Source organism: Dreissena polymorpha, chromosome 8 (genome assembly GCF_020536995.1).
Source record: "Dreissena polymorpha isolate Duluth1 chromosome 8, UMN_Dpol_1.0, whole genome shotgun sequence".
In the NCBI taxonomy this organism is placed as follows: Eukaryota; Metazoa; Mollusca; class Bivalvia; order Myida; family Dreissenidae; genus Dreissena; species Dreissena polymorpha.
In genome coordinates this window covers 74184678-74206822 of record NC_068362.1, presented here as the reverse complement: position 1 = coordinate 74206822, position 22145 = coordinate 74184678, and the positions used below count along the sequence as shown (strand labels likewise).

At 35.8% G+C, this 22145-nt stretch overlaps 1 protein-coding gene across 7 annotated transcripts; it reads left to right on the top strand.

The window, feature by feature from the left end:
• Positions 1 to 7555: 7555 nt before the first annotated feature.
• Positions 7556 to 21462, top strand: LOC127841996 (peptidoglycan recognition protein 1-like). 7 transcript variants are annotated; one of them, XM_052371287.1, is made up of 4 exons: positions 7566 to 7722; positions 9042 to 9257; positions 9850 to 10147; positions 21248 to 21462. In XM_052371287.1, the coding sequence occupies exons 1-4, from the start codon at positions 7686 to 7688 to the stop codon at positions 21339 to 21341; spliced, it is 645 nt and encodes a 214-aa protein (XP_052227247.1). In that variant the 5' UTR covers positions 7566 to 7685; the 3' UTR covers positions 21342 to 21462. The 7 variants fall into 7 exon arrangements, with proteins under 7 accessions (XP_052227250.1, XP_052227249.1, XP_052227247.1 ...); XM_052371290.1 differs by lacking the exon at positions 21248 to 21462 and having other exon boundaries at positions 7556 to 7722; positions 9045 to 9257; positions 9850 to 10340; XM_052371289.1 differs by lacking the exons at positions 9042 to 9257; positions 9850 to 10147 and adding an exon at positions 20311 to 20526 and having other exon boundaries at positions 7565 to 7722; positions 20950 to 21462.
• The last annotated feature ends 683 nt before the right edge of the window (positions 21463 to 22145 follow it).

Here is a 22145-nt window from a genome sequence, read left to right as displayed (position 1 = left end):
TCGTGTGTCGTATAAATCATTCGATTTAACAGTTTTAATGGCGCTAAATTGGTCTTTGTTGGCTAAAGTGCTACTAAAAAGTACTGTTGGTACTCTTAAGTATACTACAATGTACCCCGGGTACGGAAATTCGCTTAAAAGGAAGCGGCAATACTGCGGGGTCCTTTTTAATATATTTTCAGTACTCCATGTACTTTGTAGCATACCCAAGATTACTCAGGGTACTTTAAAGTAGAACCTGAGCCGACAATTACCAAGCCTTTATTGCATATTGGTTTGCTAAAAGTGATTAATGAACTTACAGAGCAAGTATGTTTATGTACACTGTGAGATACAATATTCGAAGAATTGCATGACTTAAATCCGTACTCTTGTCTATTATGTATATAGTCATCTAATAGAACATGATATATGCAGATGTAAGGACAACTACATGAATTGTGGGTTGATCGGATAAAGAAGGAATACTGAATCAAATTTTACACGCTTCCAAATGTCGAAGTAGACGCGAAATTCAGTATTGGCTCGAATGTATCACTGTTTAGTATTGTTCACACAATCTCACAATTACTGTTCATCTGGTGCCATGCAATCACTTCATGTTCTAAGGTGTCAGGTGCTGTCGGTACGGTCGAAACAACTGTATGGTCGCATTCGGGAGAATTGAAGCGATGTGAGGACTATTTGGCGAAATTAAAGGGCATTTTTCTCTCTTTCATCATCACAAAAAGAATTCAAGTCAAAATTAAGAGAATTTTTCAATAATACACTCACAACAAAATTGATAGGAATTTTATACTGAGGCTTGAGACAATGGATTAATTGACACAACATACCATAAACCCTGCCGGTAGGCGTGTTTGCTATTCAATTATCGAGTGTTCACATAAATCTTCTATTTTGTTATTTCAGTATTTGTCTAACTCAATTTTCAATATGAACGATATTTGTAATTAGCAAGATGACTGTGTCATTTATATTTTTAAAATATTTTTCATAGTATATGCTAGCATGTAAGTGTGTTGGTCAATATAAAAACAGGTCGCCGATGCGTAGTGGGTATTGTGACGCCTAGCGAATCCTAATAGCATCACCATCTTATTCTTCTTCCTCCTAAGCCTCATTATCATCAGCTTATCAAAGCTACACGCAGCACTAAAGTTTCAGGCATAAATTCTTTCGACTGGACCATTCTCGAAAAGTTTTCGAACTGAGCAACGATTTCATAAAAAAATGTTCTGACCTAGTCTCATATATGAAACAAGAGCTAGCTGTGTTTATGAAACACAATGCCCCCTACTGCGCCGCTTTGAAGCCATATATTTGACCTTTGACCTTGAAGGATGACCTTGACCTTTCACCACTCAAAATGTGCAGATCCATGAGATACACATGTATGCCAAATATCAAGTTGTTATCTTCAATATTGCAAACGTTATGACCAAGGTTAAAGTTTTGTGACAAACATACACAATGACAGACAGACAGACTGGCCAAAAACAATATACCCGGATCATTCGATCCGGGGGCATAATTAGATTAAAAATAACGTATTAAGTGTTCACGATGCTTCATTATACACATATAATGAAATTGTCCAACCCCTCTTGGGCCACATAACAATTGAAATATTGGTGGGTTATCTTGCCCTAAGATTTCACTGCAGTCAAATTCTATGAAAACTTCCCCACCGCCCGGCTTCCATGTGTTCAACGGACTTACGAACTCAGTCGAGATATCCTTATTAAAAATTCCCCGACAAAGTTAAATACGCATTTAACTAACATATTTCTTCCCGATTGTTATCAATGTGTCTCCATATCCATATGAGGAGAACTGTCTCACGACTTCGCGATCCTGTTTTTCAAAGGACCGGAATGCTTTTTTACGATATCTGCCGAATGTTGTATGTGTGCCCCTGTGTGCAAATGTTCCGCATTTTTTATCTGAAAGGTAAACACCCTCGAGTGCATTCCTTTAAATAGGCCGGTGTGTAGGTTGAACGGAACTTCTCATAATGGCCGAAAATCAACGTAAGTAAAAAATTTGCCATATGTGATTGAATGCAATGAATTATATATCAATTTATTGTTTTATACGAAATAATGTTAAAAAAAAATTCTGTTCATAGAAATGTTATAAACCAAATGTGATATACTATCCACGCGAATAATAACAGTCTAAACATAATATATACACATATACTGTAATGGATACAATATATAGATATGTACTAGTTATCGCTATGTGTAACATTAATGTGGTTTCTTCATTAAATACTTGCACATTCTTAAGAGGTTGGTGCTTTATTATAGAAAAAGCAACCCGGCAATGCTTGCATACGTTCCATATTCCATAAGGTATACATGAACTTGTTAAAATATAACAGTAAAGTTGAATGCTTTAAATTCAACTTCCTGATTAAGGTATTAAAATGTAAGAGTGTAAGGTAAGTCGGAAACAAGCACTTTAAAGTGAAAAAATATCTTAAAGCGAGATCATACCCCGGGGGGGGGTAACTTTCTATATACGGGTATATAGGGGTGTGCCGAAAATATGGGGGTGTTTTTCTACTAAAATTACAGATATGGGTATGGTTTTGAGCATCTAAGTATAGATATGGGTATTGAAATCAGAAATTTGCTTTTATATAAATGCATATAGGTTTCAAAGTATCAGTATCAAAATGGGTATGATTTTTAAATGGCAAAGTTGTATGATACATATATGAAATATTTCACATAAACATATAATAGCAAATTCAATAAGTATACTGTATTGATATGATAGAGATTAAAATTCTAGTATGAAATGTGTCCACTTTATCATTTTCTAGTATTGAAATGGGTCCAGTTTATCAAAATTCTTGTATTTACCCCCCACCCCCCCCCCCCCACCCCCGGGATCATACACACCCATCACCAGTTACTATACTCACTAATCTTAAGTCACCTCCCTTGGATAAAAATTTGTCATTTGTAAAAGCCATTTAGCTCTCGGAGAACGTGCTCATGCGCTGTGTCCATGTTTACCTTTATTATACATACATCGGTTGTTGTGACTAACACGATGGTATGCGAAGTAAATTGCGTTGCGTGTTTAATTGATTGTTCAGTACATTACAATACGTTGTACGTAAAATGAAGTTTCTATTTTCGAAGGGATTTATGCACTTTGGGCTATTTTGTCCACATAGTGACGAACATGTGTTTAATTGAGAATTTACCGTAGCTTAATTAACGTAAGGTATGCGGGACCCAAGGGTATTCGCCGAAACGAATATTTTGATGAACACAGAAATATACCAAAGTAAGCATAGCATATGACGTAATAATTAAATAAAAGATACCATGCAACACGTTAATTTTGTTTATGTTAATTTCCTGTTTCAGCCATAGTTTCGGTCGTATATTTATATAACCTCTGTGTTAGTGTGCTACTTATTGTATGCATTGTTGAAGAATGAATCATTTATATCCACTTAGTGGTATGTTAATCCAACTGCAAAGAGGCTATCAATGTTTTTGAAGCGGTTTTATATTTAAGTTGTAAAAATGCTTTTAGCGCATGCATTGCATCTTTTTTTACAGACACGATAATTAGGCCTAAAGTAAAAAATTGTTACGTCCTCGAACCCGACCGACCCATTTATACAATCGATCATATAGTTTCAATATTAACGTTAACATATAAAGGAAGATATGTTTCAAAGCAATATTGAATATTTATGTCCTCGATTAGCATTATTAAATTAGGAAATACCTTGTTTATATTAAAAAAAATTGTTTTACAAAAAGAAAACTTGTGGGCGAACTACCTGCGATATTTTTCGAGAGTGTTAGTGGATACAAACGTCTTCTTTTGAATTATTGGTCGTGCTTTTCCTGCATTAATTGACACATGTTCAGTTTCATGTTCATACTTATACGTACGTAGCGTAAAGAATAATATATAATGTCAACTTGGTGCACAGTCGTACCCTTCTGTAATTGCAACCTAAAATATACGAACGAAAATGCATGGTGAATTTAATAACACAAGACGTTGATGTTCCCTGGATAACTAGAATGCGTACTGTTGCATAGTGTAACTAGATACAGACTATAGATAGCTGCATGCTTGAATAACCTTACTATTACATTGTACAGTGAGCTGATAAGCCAGTCTCACTTGAGCCACCAACGTAGTAACATCATTAAAGAGTATAGCGCACATTTGTGTTTGTTATTACTTAGACTATTCACATGAGTGAAAGAACAACTCCGCATAACATTCAAATATGAAACATGGTGTGATTTATCCACATCACATAAGTTTAAACGAGAGCGCCGATGGCGTTAAAAGCATAGGTGCAAGATACAGGGAAGAATGGCGTCACGTGGTATAATGTAGTTCGATATCGCCATCCGCGAATTTCTCAAATCAATAATTTCAAACAATTACCGACTATTTGAATAGATAATCTTTCCATTTACATCAGTGTTTGAAACGCTTATGAAAAATAATTACCCAAGCCTTTCAAAATTTAAGCACGGACAGATCTGTATCTTTTCACAAATGAAAATAGACGCTACCCTATTCGTCTGCGTCAAGAATTTGTCGTAAAACTTGTGGTAAGCGTTAGATGCAGACGTGCACAACAGATTGAGTTCTGAATACAGATTTCTGAATGCAGATTTTTATAGAAACTCCTCAAAGCAGTTACTTCCCTTGCTTCGCCCGGTCAGTAACTTCTAGTATAAGGGAGGCCACTGCGTAGGAGATTGAGATTTATAGTGCAGATAGAATTGTTTTACGAACGAAATTTGTTTTAGGTTATAAGAAGATTTTTTGACATAAAACGGTCTTAGAAAAATTCACTAAAAACGGTGTCAGCAATATTCTTGGAAGAAAACGTTAGAAAAACGTTTCCAATTTTTTTTTGTAAGAATGACCATATACTAAATTAAATAGATATTTCGTCTGATTTTTGATCAGGTAAGGCTTCATAATGGGTAACCGAACGATGTGAATTTTTGAAATGTGGTATATACCATAAGCATAGGTGCGTAAACGCACCTATGCTAAAAATGGATTTAAGTGGCATCCAAGCTCCGCGAATGGACTGGAACTCGTCCAATTTACCCGAAGCATTCGACAAATTTGAACGTCACGTGAAACTCATGTTTAGTGGACCTTTGAAGAACAAATCAGAGGAAGAGCATGTATCATATTTCTTATTGTGGATTGGTGACAGAGGACGTGACATTCACAGCACGTGGAAAGACATTTCACCAGAAAATGCAAAGAAGATAAAAACATATAATGAACGTTTCAGAAATTACGTGCAGCCAAAGTTAAATCCGATCTTTGCCCGGTACAAGTTTTACAAACAGATGCAGGACAACGACTCCATTGATGCATATATTACACGCTTGCAACTTATTGCACAAGACTGCAACTTTGCCGAAAAGACGGACGAAATGATTCGAGATAGGATCGTTTTTGGCACAAATTCGTCAAAGTTACGCGAGAAGCTAATCAACATCGGTGCAGGGTTGACACTCGATGTAGCCGTACAGACTGCGCAAAGTCTGGAGTACTCAAGGGAGCAGCTGCGCTCCATGAACAACGAAGTAGACGCGTGCCGATCCAGGCCAGTGCACCCTAGACCGATGCAACCGCATCGCCAACGACAACAACGTCGGACGACAGCTACTGATGCAGGTCCAAGTCTACCTACCAAACACAAGCCGTGTTTCAACTGTGATACATTTCACAACTTTGGACAATGTCCAGCAAAAGGAAAGCAGTGCCGCAAGTGCAACAAACTTAACCATTTCGCAAAGTGTTGCCGTTCTAAAAACAATAATATACACACTGTGGACAATGACACAATTAGTCATGATGTAACATCGGATGTAGATGGATTCAATATTGACAAGGTAAGCACATTTTGTTCTACCGATCGTGCAATGATTCGTCTCCCCATTGGCCCTAATAAATGTCCCATTAGTTTTAAAATTGATACTGGAAGTTCAGTAAACATTCGGCCGAAGAAAGAGTTTAATGGTCTGAACATTCATTCCCCATTGGAACCCCCTACTAACATTTTGACTGCCTATACAGGTAACAGACTTTCAGTTGTAGGGAAAATCAAATTGCGATGTTCACACAAAGACAAAACTGTGAGCACGTGGTTTCATGTTGTAGATTCCCCGTCGGTACCTCTCTTAAGTCTGAAAACATCAACACAAACAAGTAAAATTGTACTTGAACATGTGATTTTATTTTCTAAACTATTTGATTTATACAAGTCATAGTAGGAAGTTAAAACCTATCCCATTATACCAGTGCTTTTGTACATACATCACAACTGGTCCGCACTTTTTAATTTAAATGGACACTTCAAACAATCAGTATGAAATGGTCATTTTCCGGAGCACTCCTAAATAAAAATACCGACCAACAATCGTGTGAATTTTCCATTTATTAAATAGCAAGTGTTAATATGAAAGTTTGATTAATAGAACGATAACGCTAAACATGCAAGTCACAATGCTTTAACAAAATCACCTTCAAAATCATTCAATTGGTTGGGCCAACACAAAAGCATAGAACATTTATTTTAACCTTCAAATAGACGAACGATATGAATCGATTTATTCCATTGGCTTTTAAGAAAAAACTCTTTAATAAGCGATTTCAAACGTCATAATTTATATAATTGAAGTATAATATAACTACATTTGAAATGTATAGTTGTAATAGGATTTTATCATACTTGCAATGTGTGTTTATTTTCATAACCTATCTTATAGAAACAAACTAACAATTCGTCTTTTTTCTTTAATATTTAATTATAAACCATCAGCGTGTGCTTTTAATTACTTGTGCCCACCCTAATATTGGAAATAACAATTATGTAGGCACATTTATATTGTTTATTCATGACGCAAGATAAGATACCCATGATTCCAATATCCATAACGCTTTACATAAAAACGACATTAACATATTACAAAACACCAAGATTTAAACGTTGGCGTCGCATAATTTCGTAATGACAGACAGACGGGCAGACAAAGAGACACTCAGAGAGACCGACAGACAGACGGACCAACCGACAGACACACAGACAGACACAAAGAGTCACAGACACACACATAGACAGAAAACCATTAAACATGTTGATGCGTTATGACATTTTTGCGTGGATGGATGAAATCATCGATTATTTCTTGTGCGTTATGTATACTACTCAAAATTTGCTAAGGATCACTTTATATATTATGTGTAATTTAAAGTTCACCCCTAGCTAGATGCAGCCAGCGTCACGCATCAATGATAAATCAATACATAAAAATAACATCAAAAACACACATTCTAATATCAAAACCTGCTAAATAACAATTATAATTAAATTAAATTAAATTGAAGATAATGTGAAAATAAAAAGTGATCCTTAGCAAATGTTGAGTAGTGTATTACCCACTTTTCAACGAGGAACGGGAAGGTAAATACACAGAGGCGAATGCATTTCCTCCATAGTTTTTATTTTAAAAACATTCCTTAATCATTTACATCAACACATGCACATAGTGGTTGCAGTACGTTATTGTTGAAACTACTTGAGAAATTTAAACTGATTACACCATTGATAAGGAAAACCCTTCGTTGGTGCGCATCATTTCAATCAGGACATCATGCTTGCGTTAGGCCTTCTGTTCGTGGTTTTTATAGGTAAGCTATTTCATTCATAAAGGCGAGTCTTTTGACTGTGACTTATTTTTTTTTAAGTTTATTAACCCTATAATTATGATGAAATCAGGTTTGTGTTACAATTAGATTTGGAATCTGATTAAAGAAATACGACTTATGGTTGAAAATTGTGACGGCTGAACAAAAAATTATACGCCGAAATTTAGTAAAGTTACATGTAACTGATCTCGTTTGGAACTGAGCGATATTTTGACAAACTGTACATAGCAAAGTTTTGTGATGATGATAACGTACCAGGATAGTGTTTGACTTCTGAATGTACAAAAAATGGAAGTGATCAATTTCCTTAAAATGTTAAGGTACTCGCATGACACTATTTGAGAATATTTACATCTGTGACAGTAAATATTTGAAAAGTACACGTTCAAGCAACTGTTCGTGACTATAATTGCTTAAATTGGGCACGAGGCATTAATGAAACTTGATTGCTAGTGTATTTGGCGTAGCTCTCTTCATACATGTACACAAAAATGATTATGATACAAACTAAAATTAGTCATAAGGATGCAGTTCAGATCAGGTTTACAAATACAGATGTGGTTATATCAACGAGTCACGTTTATTGTTATACATTTATCCAATCACAAAAGTAAGATGAGAGGTCTGTTCACAGAGCAATTATTTAGCCAATCTCATTGCAGGTGAGTATGTGATTAAAGTGGTAATGAATCGATACTAAACTTATCTAGACAGCGGTTAGCCCAGTCGTTGGGGATGATCCGTGCGATTTTCGCATTAAAGTTGTAAAGTGCGTCGTTAACTGATCTGTGTCACAATTTACCATGTAAGTTGACAATCGCGTGCTTTAATTTAGTGCTTACAATAAAAACGGTGTTAATAAACACAATAAAGTTACTATGAAGCACAGAACAGTATATTCGTATGAGATTGGTCAATCGTATTAAGAACCGTATGACAAATTAAGGTTACGATACAGTTTCTGGAGACGTAGCGTTACGAAACATGAACACTGATGAAATGTTTATTTCAGGAGATCTATTAATTTCCTTCGAGTTTTTCGTTTTAGAAAAACAACAAATCAATATATTTGTTGTGAGGTAAAATGAATGCCGTAACTTAAATTTATCGCACGATCTTTCATAATAAATTCTTACGACAGGGGTGCGTTTTCTAAATAGCGATATGCATCCAGAAATGCGAGTTGCGAGGCATGGCATAAGCATTTTGTGCGTCTTATCTTTGGTCATTATGTTCCGAATAGTGTTTGGCATGACATTAAAATGTACGTTCTCATTTGATGACCTGTTATCTGGTTACAACAGGAAGCGCGAATGCCTTGCCGCTTCCCCACTGCGACAACGTCACGATAGTAACGCGAGAGGAATGGGGCGCTCAGCCGTCCAAGTCGGTCAGCTACATGGGCACGCCGGTTAGCATTGTCTTCATCCACCACACGGCGATGAGCGAGTGTCACACGAAGGACAAGTGCGCAGAGGAGATGCGCGTCATACAGCGCTTTCATCAGGTTGACAGAGGTGCGTGGTTAGGGGGGGGGGGGCGTCGTATTTGTATTTCTCGTGAAAAAGTGCATTTGTCGGAATGATGGTTGTTGGCGAGAAGGCGTTAAAGAACGTTCGTTTATTTGTATTTGTGCGCGATAAGCACTTTTGTCCGGTCTTCAGAGGTGCGTGTGCGTTGGTTCAAATCCATTTAAAATATTTGTAAAAAAACTCTGCTTCAAAGATATTGCGTATAATGAGATGGGAACATATATTATTATATATTTATTTTGAACTTATAATGTTCTTTCTTTACAAAAAACAATACATCGAGTGAATAAAACCAGCCATAAAACCAGTCTATTTGTAATGAATAATCGACGAGAAAATGGTGAAATAACCATCCCGCCAATTTCCAAATCTGAAAAACTAACCAAACCGGTAATTCTGTAACGCAAATAATAATCTATTAAGCGGCATTTATATTCGAGACAGCTATGTCTTTATGGAAGCCTACACGGTACAACACATTATCCGTTTAAGGAAACTCCTACAATATCCGTGTACATACAGTTGCACACGGCTGCAAGTAATTCCTAAAAATATATCCTTCATTATCTTCTTCCAGGCTGGGATGACATCGGGTACAACTTTTTAATTGGAGAGGATGGTCGGGCCTACGAAGGCCGAGCCTGGGACCGGATTGGAGCGCACACACTAGGCTGGAACAACGTGGCGATTGCGTTTTCTATTATGGGCGACTACAGCCACAAGCTCCCGAACGACGCCGCATTGGACGCCGTTCATGCCATGATCGACTGCGGGATCAAACTCGGCAAGATCACCCCGGACTACAAATTGTACGGCCACCGGGACGCTGGCAACACGGAATGTCCGGGGCAGCAGCTGTACGATCTGATACGAACCTGGAAACATTACGGTCGCCTTGGCAACGAGCCACTCGTGAAGCCAACGCCCATCCCTTACCAACCCACCACGTACACCAGTGGAACCTATTAAACAAAAGCATGACTTAACCACAAAAATTCCGTTTGATGTATGCATAATTTGAGAGTAAATGTGTTATCACACATATAATATATAACAGTGATTATTAAATTGTTTTTTTTATTAAATCTTTGATTTAACATACATAAAAAATCCGTGTTCTCAACAGGGTTGCTTCGGCTTTGCGTCGAGATTGCCTTCAAGATATTTGTCAAAAACAATGCTTCAGACGTACGATCTTTTCCATGATCGCAAGGTCGCCGCAACCGTCATATGCTCAAGCGTTTAAGTTGGTGCGTCGGTCCTGCGTAAAACACCCTTCGTAAGGGAAGCGTGTGCATATCGTGTGTGGAATATATATCCGAGACTTAATTGATGTACAAGACAGTTAAAACGATGTAGTAAATTCATATTTGTAAACTTTGATAAAGCCAATTTGGGCGAAATATTGGAATAAAAAGAGTGTTTTTACTATGAAAATGCATATTTTTATCCCTACTGGATATTAAACTGAGTATGTGCCTAAATAGTATAGTATAGTCAGTATATACCCATTTTTCGTTTTCTTTTAATCAACCTCTCTTCCGAAATACCTTTTTTTTTCGTTTTTGCAGTATTATTTAACCCCCAAGAATTGCAATATAAGTATAAGTTATCTAAATGTGTTTGAACTTCAGCAGGTGACTTGCCTAAAATAGCCAGGTCATCAGCAAGTAATAGTAAAATCAACACACTATCAACTTTATTCAAACCAGAGTTAATGCTATCTTGTAGGTCAAGTTCAAGGTCTTCAACAAATAAAGAAAACAAAATCGGCGACATTGCCTCCCCTTGCCTCAGCCCAACAGCATAGCTAAAATAATCAGAACACGATGAACATGATTTGACACGTGACTTCATTTTTGCATACATGTCTTTCACTATTCTAAGCAATTTGCCTTGTAATACATACCAGACTTAAACATTTTTAACCATAATGCATTACGGTAAATACTATCGAAGCATTTTAACATGTCGACATATATAACATACAAACGTTTATTTTAATTTAAATAATTTTGAACAATTGGCATCAGTATCAAAATAGCATTAACAGTTGGATAACCTTTCCTAAATCCAAACCTTTTATGATATCTGCCGAATGTTGTATGTGTGCAAATTTTCCGCATTTTTATCTGAAAGGTAAATACCCCTCGAGTGCATTCCTTTCAATAGGCAGGTGTATAGTTTTAACGGGATTTCTCATAATGACCGAAAATCAACGTAAGTCAAACATGTGCCATATGTGATTGAATGCAATGAATTATATATCAATTTATTGTTTTATACGAAATAATGTTAACACGAATTTCTGTTCGTAGAAATGTAATAAACCAATTATGATATACTATCCACACGAATTATAACATTGAAGACATAACACATACACATATATTGTAATCGATACGGTATATAGATAGGTACTAGTTATCGCTGTGTGCAACATTTATGTGGTTTCTTCATTAAATACTTGCACATTTTTATGAGGTTGGTGCGTTATTATAGGCAAATTAACATGACAAATCTTGTATACGTTCCACATTTAATAAGGTATAATTGTTAAAATAGAACAGTTAAGTGGAATGTTTTAAATTCAACTTCCTGATTAAGGTTATAGAATGTAAGAGTGTAAAGTAAGTCGGAAACAAGCGCTTTAGAGTGAAAAATATCCTAAAACGAGATCATACACACCAGTTACAATACTCACTAAATTTACCTCCCTTTGATAAAAATGGGCCAATATTGAAAACTATTAATTTTAACAGAACAGAACAGACAGTTTATTTAGACTTATACATTGTCTTTAATGCATATAATTATAAATAAAGTAATTTCACGTATCAGTATACTATAGTAGGTAACCAAATCAATATAATAATGTATACGTGTTAGTAAGTTAAATGTCATTTCATAACTAAATTCAATGAAATGACATTTCTAAACAAAATAAGTACAGAGAACAACAACGATTTTGACAAGGAGAAATATAATAATTTTAAAGGCAGTAAGGACAAACTATTACAAATACTATCAGTGACTGCAAAGTGATACATACACTTCTTTCAAGAAAGTCAAACTATTAATTCAGTAGTATTATTTAAAATAGCATTTCGTACAGTTAATGCTTCCTTTACATATTTACACATGTTTAATATTTCAAATGTACAAGTTGATGTTAATAAACTATGGAACTTAACAACTGATGGATTCATAAAATAAAAACGTTTAATGAATTTTTGCCGTAGAAAACGGTAAAATGAACAAACACAAATAAAATGGAATTCATCCTCTATGTCCCGTTTATTACAACAAAGGCAATAACGTTCTTCACGGGGGATATTGTTGCGTGACTATCTTCCTGTCTGAATTCTCAATGGATGGGCAGAAGTCCTTAATTTCACAAAGTATAAACGTAGACTCTTGGGTAATAAATCTAAGTAGTTTTCATATTCAATAGTAGTTTTAAACATTCTATACATATCTAGAGTAGAAATTATATTCATATCACCAAACCATTCTTGCTTAAAGGTGTCAATAATTCTGTATTTCAATTCACAAACAAAAGCATGTCTATTAGTTATATTTGCAGCTTCAAAAACATAGGAAAATCCGTAATCGTTTAACAATTGTTTAACATTTGCAACCAAATTGTTGCATCCCTTATTACAATCATTTAATGCTTGAATATACACAGTTTGTATAATAATATTTTTACTGTTAATAATTTTTAACCAGCACTTAACAATTCTTACATATCTATTTACATATAATGGATATCTGCCTAGCTCACCATAAACTGTAGCGTTACATGTGTTAATTTTCACATTTAACAATCTCTTGCAAAAATTTTAATGAATGTGTTCGATCTCTTGATTTATTAAAACCCCATATTTCAGAGGCATAACAACAAATAGATCCAACAACTGACAAAGAATCAAACAACTGACAAAATAATTTCGACTTAAGATCATACTGCTTACATTTATAAAGTAAAATATTCATAGCCTTAAAGGGGCCTTTTCACAGATTTTTGCATGTTTTGAAGTGTTTCATTAAATGCTTTATATTGATAAATGTAAACTGGATATACAAAGATCCAGTAAAAAAATCAATAATAACATTAAAAAAAGAAAAAAAAGTAACCCTCAGCAGGGCTCGAACCACTGACCCCCGGGGTCTGGGAGTAAAAAGTCTACCACTTAGACCACTCGGCCATCCTTCATGATACAATAACAGTTGTATTATATAAGCAATCCACGTAGTTTCCCAAAATATAACGGCAACAACAGAACTCTCCAAATTATTAATTCGTTTCGCGTTGCAACGCTTTATAATTTTCAGGTTTTTAAATCGTCAAAAGATGCATATAATGGCTTTTTTAGAGCATGGTAAGTGCTCAGTATTACTTTTTCATTACAAATATCATAACTAAAACGAAAATTTGCGAATCTGAAACAACTTTTTTCAATTTTGTCAATTTACCCAAACGTTAAAAGGCCCCTTTAAAGGGGCCTTTTCACAGATTTTGGCATGTTTTGAAGTTTGTCATTAAATGCTTTATATTGATAAATGTAAACATTGGATCTAAAAAGCTCCAGTAAAAAATCAAGAATAAAATATAAAAAAAGGAAAAAAAGTAGCCCGCAGCAGGGCTCGAACCAGTGACCACCGGAGTCCTGGAGTAAAAACCAATTAGACCGCTCAGCCATCCTGCCAAGTATGTATGAGCGACGTATTTTATACGTTATATAAGCAATCTTTGTAGTTTCACAAAATTAAACGACAACATCAGAACTCGCCAAATTATTCAATCGTTTCGCGTTGCAACGCTTTATAATTTTCAGGTTTTTAAATCGTCAAAAGACGCATATAATGGCTATATTAGACCATGGTAAATGTTCAGTATTACTGTTTCCTCACAAATATCATAACTAAAACGAAAATTTGCGAAACTGAAACAACTTTTTTTCAATTTTGTCAATTTACCAAAACGTGAAAAGTACCCATTAAGCCCCATGTATTACAATAGACATATAGGTTTTCTAAATGGTTCTGGTGTTTTACCTAGAATAGCCATGTCATCCGCAAATAATAATAAAATTAAGGTTATGTCGTCTATATTTAGGCAAGACAATGTGCTATCTTGCAAAAATAGTTCTAAATCTTCTACAAACAGTGAAAAAATAATTGGGGACATTACCTCCCCTTGTCTTAGACCGACAGCATAACTAAAGTATTCAGAATATGATGTACACGACTTAATACAAGATATAACATTTTCATACATATTCTAAATTATTCTCAATAGTACACCAGATTTATACATTCTTAACCATAATGCATTGCGATATATACTATCAAAACATTTGAGCAAATCAACATATATAACATACAAACGTTTGTTTTCATGTAAAATATGCTGCACAACAGACAACAAGATATAAATAACATCGACAGTTGAACATCCTTTTCTAAATCCAAATTTGGCATCAAAAATTTTAGCATTGTCTTCACAAAACGATTCGATACGTTTGTTTAAAATGGTTGTAAACAACTTAGAAAAACAACTAACAAGTGTTATCCCTCTATAATTACTAACATCATCAACAGAGCCTTTTTATGCAGAGGTATGATAACTCCTTCTGTCCACTGATCGGGAAAAAGCCAGAAACTAAAATACTATTAAACATGTCACATAAATTATTTGATAAAATATCCAAACTTTCAAGAAAATATTCATTTAAAATAAAGTCACTGCCACCCGCTTTATTACGTTTTAAGCGTTCAACTGCATTCCTAACTTCATCTACCGGTACTGTTATCGGCTGGTCTAGTTCTGGAAAAGTACAATTTTCCTCATTAAAATTGTTATTTGAACAAAATTCTTCAGCTTCGGCATTATTAGTATGATTAATAGTATTACTCAAATTTTCAAAATAATCCTTGAATGCATGTATTGAAATTTTATTGCCATTTATTTTGTTTTTAGAAATAAAATATTTCCAAAATTGCTTCGGCTTTTTACTCTTTAAATTTTCAATTTCTATCATTTTGCGTTTAAATGCATCCCTTTTCTTTTTTGTTAATTAACTGCTTATAAATACTTTTCTTTTCGCACAGCGTTTTCCTATTTATATCAGACTTAATACAATTAAGACATCGTAATGTGTCATGGTATTGATTTCGAGCAATTATACACTCGTTGTCAAACCAATCAGCGTGTTTTATACAACTGTCAACAAAGAACGTGGTTTATTTTTGTAAACATGCGATTTTAAAAACAAAGGATCCGCAACGTTCCGGATTGTATTAGTAAATTTTTCTACAGCTACGTTAATTGGCCAGTCGCCAAATACGCGATCGCTCCGTCCAGGGAAGTCGAGAGATAATTCATTAGCTCTCGGAGAACGTGCTCGCGCGCTGTGTCCATTTATACCTATATATACATACATCGGTGGTTTAGTCCAAATTGTTGACGCTCTAAAATATTAAGCTACTTTTTATATGGGTAATATTTTGTTCCAAAGAATTTAGCCCATATAAAAAGTATCTCTAAATTCTTTGCGCGTCTTATAAATAAGACTAATCGGTGGTTGTGACTAACACAATTGTATGCAATGTAAATTGCGTTACGTGTTTGATTGACAGATCAGTATATTATAATACGATATACGTAAAATGAGTTTCTATTTTCGAAGGGATTTATGAACTTGTGGCTATTTTGTCCACATAGTGACGAACGTGTGTTTACTTGAGAATTTACTGTTGCTTAATTAACGTCAGGTATGCGGGACCCAAGAGTATTCGCCGTAACGAATATTTTAATGAACACAGAAATAAACCAAAGTAAGCATAGCATATGACGTATAAATTAAATAAAAGATACCGTACAACACGTTAATTTTGTTTATTGTAATTTCCTTATTACCAAACATGTTTCAGCCATAGTCTTAATCAGTCGTATATTTATATAACCTCTGTGTAAGTGTGCTACTTATTGTATGCATTGTTGCAGTATGAATAATTATATCCACTTAGTTGTATGTTAACCCTCAACTGCAAATAGGTCATCAATGTTTATGAAGCGGATTAATATTTAAGTTGTAAAAACTGATTTTGCCACATGTATTGCATCTCTTTTACAGAAAGGATCATAAGGCGTTAAGTAAAAAATTGTTTCACCCACGAACCCGACCGACCCATCCGATTCAATATTAACGTTAACATATAAAGGAAGGTATGTTGCAAAGCAAATTTTGAAATTTATGTCATCGAACAGCAGTATTAAGTTGGGAAATACCTTGTTTATGTTTTTAAAAAAAACGTTTTACGAAAAACAAATTGTGACCGAACTACCTGCGAAATTTTTCGCCCATGTTAGTGGATACAAATGGCTTCATTTGGCTTATTGCTCGTGTTTCGCCTACATTCATCGACCCTTATTCAGTTTCATATTCAGTCTTAAACGTACGTAACATAAAGAATAATATATAAGGTCAACTCGATGCACATTTGTACCATTCTGTAATTGCAACGTAGAAAACATATGTTTTCATTTTTTAACTATTTGTTTTATACAAGTCATCGTAGGAAGTTAAAAACTATTCCTTAAAAGGCATACTGCCAGTGCTTTTGTACACACATCACCACTGGTCCGCACTTTTAAATGGACACTTACAACAATCGTCATGAAATGGTCATTTTCCGGAGTACTCATAAATAAATATACCGAAATACCTTCTTGTAAATGTTCTAGTTATTTAATAGCAAGTGTTAATATGAAAGTTAGATAAATAGAACGATAACGCTAAACATACAAGTCGCAAAATTACTTTAAATAAATCACCTTTAAAATCATTCAAATGGTAAGGCAAAACACGCTAGCATAGAACATTTATTTTACATTAACCTTCAAATAGACAAACGATACAAATCGATTTATTCCATTAGCTTTAGAGAAAACCTACCTTTAATAAGCGATTTCAAACGTCATATTTTATATGATTGAAGTGTTATATAACTTCATTTGAAATTTGTAGTTGTAATAGGATTTTATCTTACTTGCAATTTGTGGTATTTTCATTACCTATCTAATAGAAATAAACTTACAATTTGTGTTTTTTTTCTTTAATATTCAAATTTTATTATGACCACCAGCGTGTGCTTTTAATTACTTGTGTCCTACCTAATATTGGAATAATAATGTAGGCACTTGTATATTTTTATTCATGAAACAAGACAGGATACCCATGATTGCAATATCCATAACGATTTACATATAAATGATATTGAAATATTAAGAAAAAAAACACGAAGATTTAAACGTTGGCGTCGCCTCATTTCGTATAGACAAACAGACAAACAGAAAGACCGACAGAGAAACCGACAGAGAGACAAAGAGACAGACAGACAGACAGACAGACAGACAGACAGACAGACAGACAGACAGACAGACAGACAGACAGACAGACAGACAGACAGACAGACAGACAGTTGGACCGACCGACAGACAAAAAGACAGACGGATAGACAGACAAACGCTAAAGAAGACACAAAGAGTCACAGACACACAGACGGAAAAACATTTCACATTGGTGCGTTATGACATTTTTGCGTGGATGGATGGAATCATCAATGATTTCGTGAGCGTAACACACACTTTTCAACGAGGAAGAGGAAGGTAAATATACAGAAGCAAATGCATTTCCTCGATAGTTGTTATTTCAAAAACATTTCTTAATCATTTACATCAACACATGCAAATCGTGGTAGCGGTACGTTTGTGTTGTAACTTCTTAAGAAATTTAAATTGATTACACCATTGATAAGGGAGAACGTTCGTAGGTGCGCATCATTTCAATCAGGACATCATGCATGCGCTAGGACTTCTGTTCGTGGTTTTTATAGGTAAGATATTTTATTCATAAAGGCGAGTCTTTCGACTGTGACTTTTTTTTAGTTTCTATATCTTATAATTAATATGATAAATCAGATTTTTGTTACACAAATTTTTTATATCTGATTGTAGAAATATGGGAAAAAATGTATTATTGGAAGAAATTTCAATAGTAGACATTTTTTACGATATAACTAATATCGTTTCAAACTGTGCGATGTTTAGAACATAACAATGCTTTGTGATGATAACGTACCAATTGGGCCTCGGTCTAATAATTATACGTGCAGTAATTTAAAGTTTTGATTTTGTTAAACAGTTAAGGTATTAACATGACATTGGGAATTTTTACATCGGTGACAGTTAATATTTCAAAAGTACACGTGCACGCAATTGTTCGTAATTATAATTGCTTAAATAGGGCACGAGGCAACAATGAAACTTGATTGCTAGTGTATTTGCTCTTGCTGTCTTCATACATGCACACAAAATAAGAATGCTATATTGCTACAAACTAAAATTAGTCATAAGGATGCAGTTCAGATCAGGTTTACAAATACAGATGTGGTTATATCAACGAGTCACGTTTATTGTTATACATTTATCCAATCACAAAAGTAAGATGAGAGGTCTGTTCACAGAGCAATTATTTAGCCAATCTCAATGCGAGTGAGTACGTGAATAAAGTGGTAATGACTCGTGACCAAACGTATCTAGACAGCGGGAAGCCCAGTCGTAGGGGATGATCCGCGTGATTTGAGCATTAAAGTTGTAAAGTACGTCGTTAAATGTGCTGTGTCACAATTTACCATGTAAGTTGACATTTGCGTGCTTTATTTTTAGTGCTTACAATACAAACGGTGTTAATAAACAGAATGAATTAAATATGAAGCACAAAACAGTATATTCGTATGAGATGGGTCAGTCGTATAAAGAACCGTATGACATATTAAAGTTACGATACAGTTTTCGGAGACGTAGCGTTACGAAGCTGATAATATGTTTATTTCAGAACATCTATTAATTTCCTTCGAGTTTTTCGTTTTAGAAACACAACAAATTCATATACCTGTTATGAGGTAAAATGTGTGCCGTAACTTAAATTTATCGCACGATCTTTCATAATAAATTCTTACGACAGGGGTCCAGAATCGTGCGTTTTTTTTAGCGATATGCATCCAAAAACGCGAGTTGCGTGGCATGACAGAAGCATTTTTTGCTTCTTATCTTGGTCATTATGTCCAGAATAATTTATGGCTTGACATTAAAATGTAGGTTCACAACTTTTTCCTCCTTGAGATTTGAAATAAGGCAAATGTTTCCATAAGTAACATCATATGCAGACTAGCGGATGCGTGTTTCTCTTATTGGATTTATACATAGTCGGCATCAAATATGCATCCAGACATGTGCTACATACCGTGAAGCAGTACATGTGTGTATATTAATTGAGTCGCGCTCATTGGCGGTAAAGAACCACAATTCTGTCAATCTCCACGCAGAGTTGTCGTTCCTTTCTTTCACATACAATTTGATCCAGCTATGCTGTTTCCCGTCAAATCTCTGCGCGGAGTTGGCAATTCTGTAAAGGAATGTTAGCGTGTGCACTGTACGTTGTATACTTCCATGAACACGTATGGCTGTTTGTTTGGTCCGAAGTGACCGTGTCTTTTGACAGGCATCACTACAGTACAGTTTAAAGAATATGTACATGCACTAAATTTTAATCATGCACACATTCGCATGACCATGGTGACGTAAGTCTATTGGTACAGGGAACTAAAATATTGTTAAAGGAACTATTTTTCCCGGTCGCCGCTTCATTGTGAACGTTAGAGCGCACACAACAATGTTTTTTTATCCTCGTTTTGAGAAAACTGGGCTTAATGCTTGTGCGTAAAGTGTCATCCGAGATAAGCATTTGTAGTCCAATTAGTTTAATCAGGGACGACGCTTTCCGCTTTTATGTAATTTTTCATTTAAAAAAAGTCTCTTCAAAACGAAAATCCAGTTTATGCGGAAAGCATCGTCCGTGATGAACCTGTGCGTTCCGCACAGGCTAATCTGTAACGACCCATTACGCACATTAATTAAGCCCCGTTGCACAGAGCGAGGCTCATTTGATGACCTGTTATCTGGTTACAGCAGGAAACGCGGATGGCTTGCCGCTGCTCCACTGCGACAACGTCACGATAGTAACGCGAGAAGAATGGGGCGCTCAGCCGTCCAAGTCGGTCAGCTACATGGGCACGCCGGTCAGCGTCGTCTTCATTCACCACACGGCGATGAGCGAGTGTCACACGAAGTTCAGGTGCGCAGAGGAGATGCGCATCATACAGCGCTTTCATCAGGTTGACAGAGGTGCCTGTTAAAATAAACAATCTTTGCTTCAAAGAAATTGCGTATAGGGAGATGGGAATATATAGTATTAGATGTTTATTTTGAAATAATAATGTTCGTCTTTCTTTACAAAGAACAATACATCGAGTGCATAAAACATCCCCTAAACCAGTCTATTTGTGATGAAAAATCCACGAGGAAATGTTGAAATAACCATCCCGCCAATTTCCAAATCTGAAAAACTAGCCAAACCGGTAATTCTGTAACGCAAATAATATAACCTATTAAGCGGCATTTATATTCGAGACAGCTATGTCTTTATGGAAACCTACACGGTACAACACATTATCCGTTTAAGGAAACTCCTACAATATCTTTGTACATACAGTTGCACATGGCTGCAAGTATTTCCTGAGAAATATATTCTTCATTATACTCTTACAGGCTGGGATGACATCGGTTACAACTTTTTAATTGGAGAGGATGGTCGGGCCTACGAAGGCCGAGCCTGGGACCGGATTGGAGCGCACACACTAGGCTGGAACAACGTGGCGATTGCGTTTTCTATTATGGGCGACTACAGTCACAAGCTCCCGAACGACGCCGCATTGGACGCCGTTCATGCCATGATCGACTACGGGATCAAACTCGGCAAGATCACCCCGGACTACAAATTGTACGGCCACCGGGACGCTGGCACCACGGAGTGTCCGGGGCAGCAGCTGTACGATCTGATACGAACCTGGAAACATAACGGTCGCCTTGGCAACGAGCCTCTCGTGAAACCAACGCCCATCCCTTACCAACCCACCACGTCCACCAGTGGAATCTATTAAACAAAAGCATTCTCAACAACAAAAATTCCGTATAATGTATGAATAATTTGAGAGTAAAAGTGTCCTCTGTTATCACATATATAATACATAACAATGATTAATAAATAAGTTCTTTGATTGATGTGCGTCTTTTCCATGATCGCAAGGTCGCCGCAACAGACATGCTCAAGCGCGTAAGTTGGTGTGTCGGTCCTGCGTGAAATATCCTTCGTAAGGACAGCGTGTGCAGATCGCGTGTGGAATCTATGTCCGACGCACCTTGTTTTTCACCGAATTCGCTCGCCGTGATACTATGCTTCTCTTTGGATGAAGTACTAAGCCTTTGCGGTCACCGTGCGACTGACCTGTGTTGGTCGCAGATTGACCACAAGTGCCGTATTAAGACCTTTATCGTTTTTAACCAGGAGATGGCATTTGTGAATATCAAAAATATAAAACATCTGCAATCCCTGGAAATCGTGCGCCTGGTCTGTGGTCTGCTTCTTACGCAGTTAATTCTGGCCAAGGCTTACTACACCACCGCACAGTGTTTACTTATAATATCGGTCGAATTAGCTACGAAATCTTAAATCTTTGGTGGCAAATTCAAATTTACTCCTAGCAACATAAAACATCCTTCAGATTGAATTGTCTCTAAATAAATTAACCTCGCTTTGGGTGGGAAAACGGGGCATAATGCATGTTTAGTTTCTCCCCAGATTAGGCCTGTGCTGCCGCACAGGCTAATCAGGGACAACACTATCTGCTTTTATTTTTAAGGCAGTCACTATTTGCGAAAATCCGGTTTAGGCGGAAAGAGTTGTC

What these genes read in the sequence shown, in the direction of transcription:
- LOC127841996 (XM_052371289.1), top strand. Translation starts at nt 7,686, where the DNA reads ATGCTTGCGTTAGGCCTTCTGTTCGTGGTTTTTATAG. An exon ending in TCTGTTCGTGGTTTTTATAG is followed by an intron (nt 7,723 to 20,310) that starts GTAAGCTATTTC and finishes ATCTGGTTACAG; the next exon opens with CAGGAAACGCGGATGGCTTG. An exon ending in CTTTCATCAGGTTGACAGAG is followed by an intron (nt 20,527 to 20,949) that starts GTGCCTGTTAAA and finishes ATACTCTTACAG; the next exon opens with GCTGGGATGACATCGGTTAC.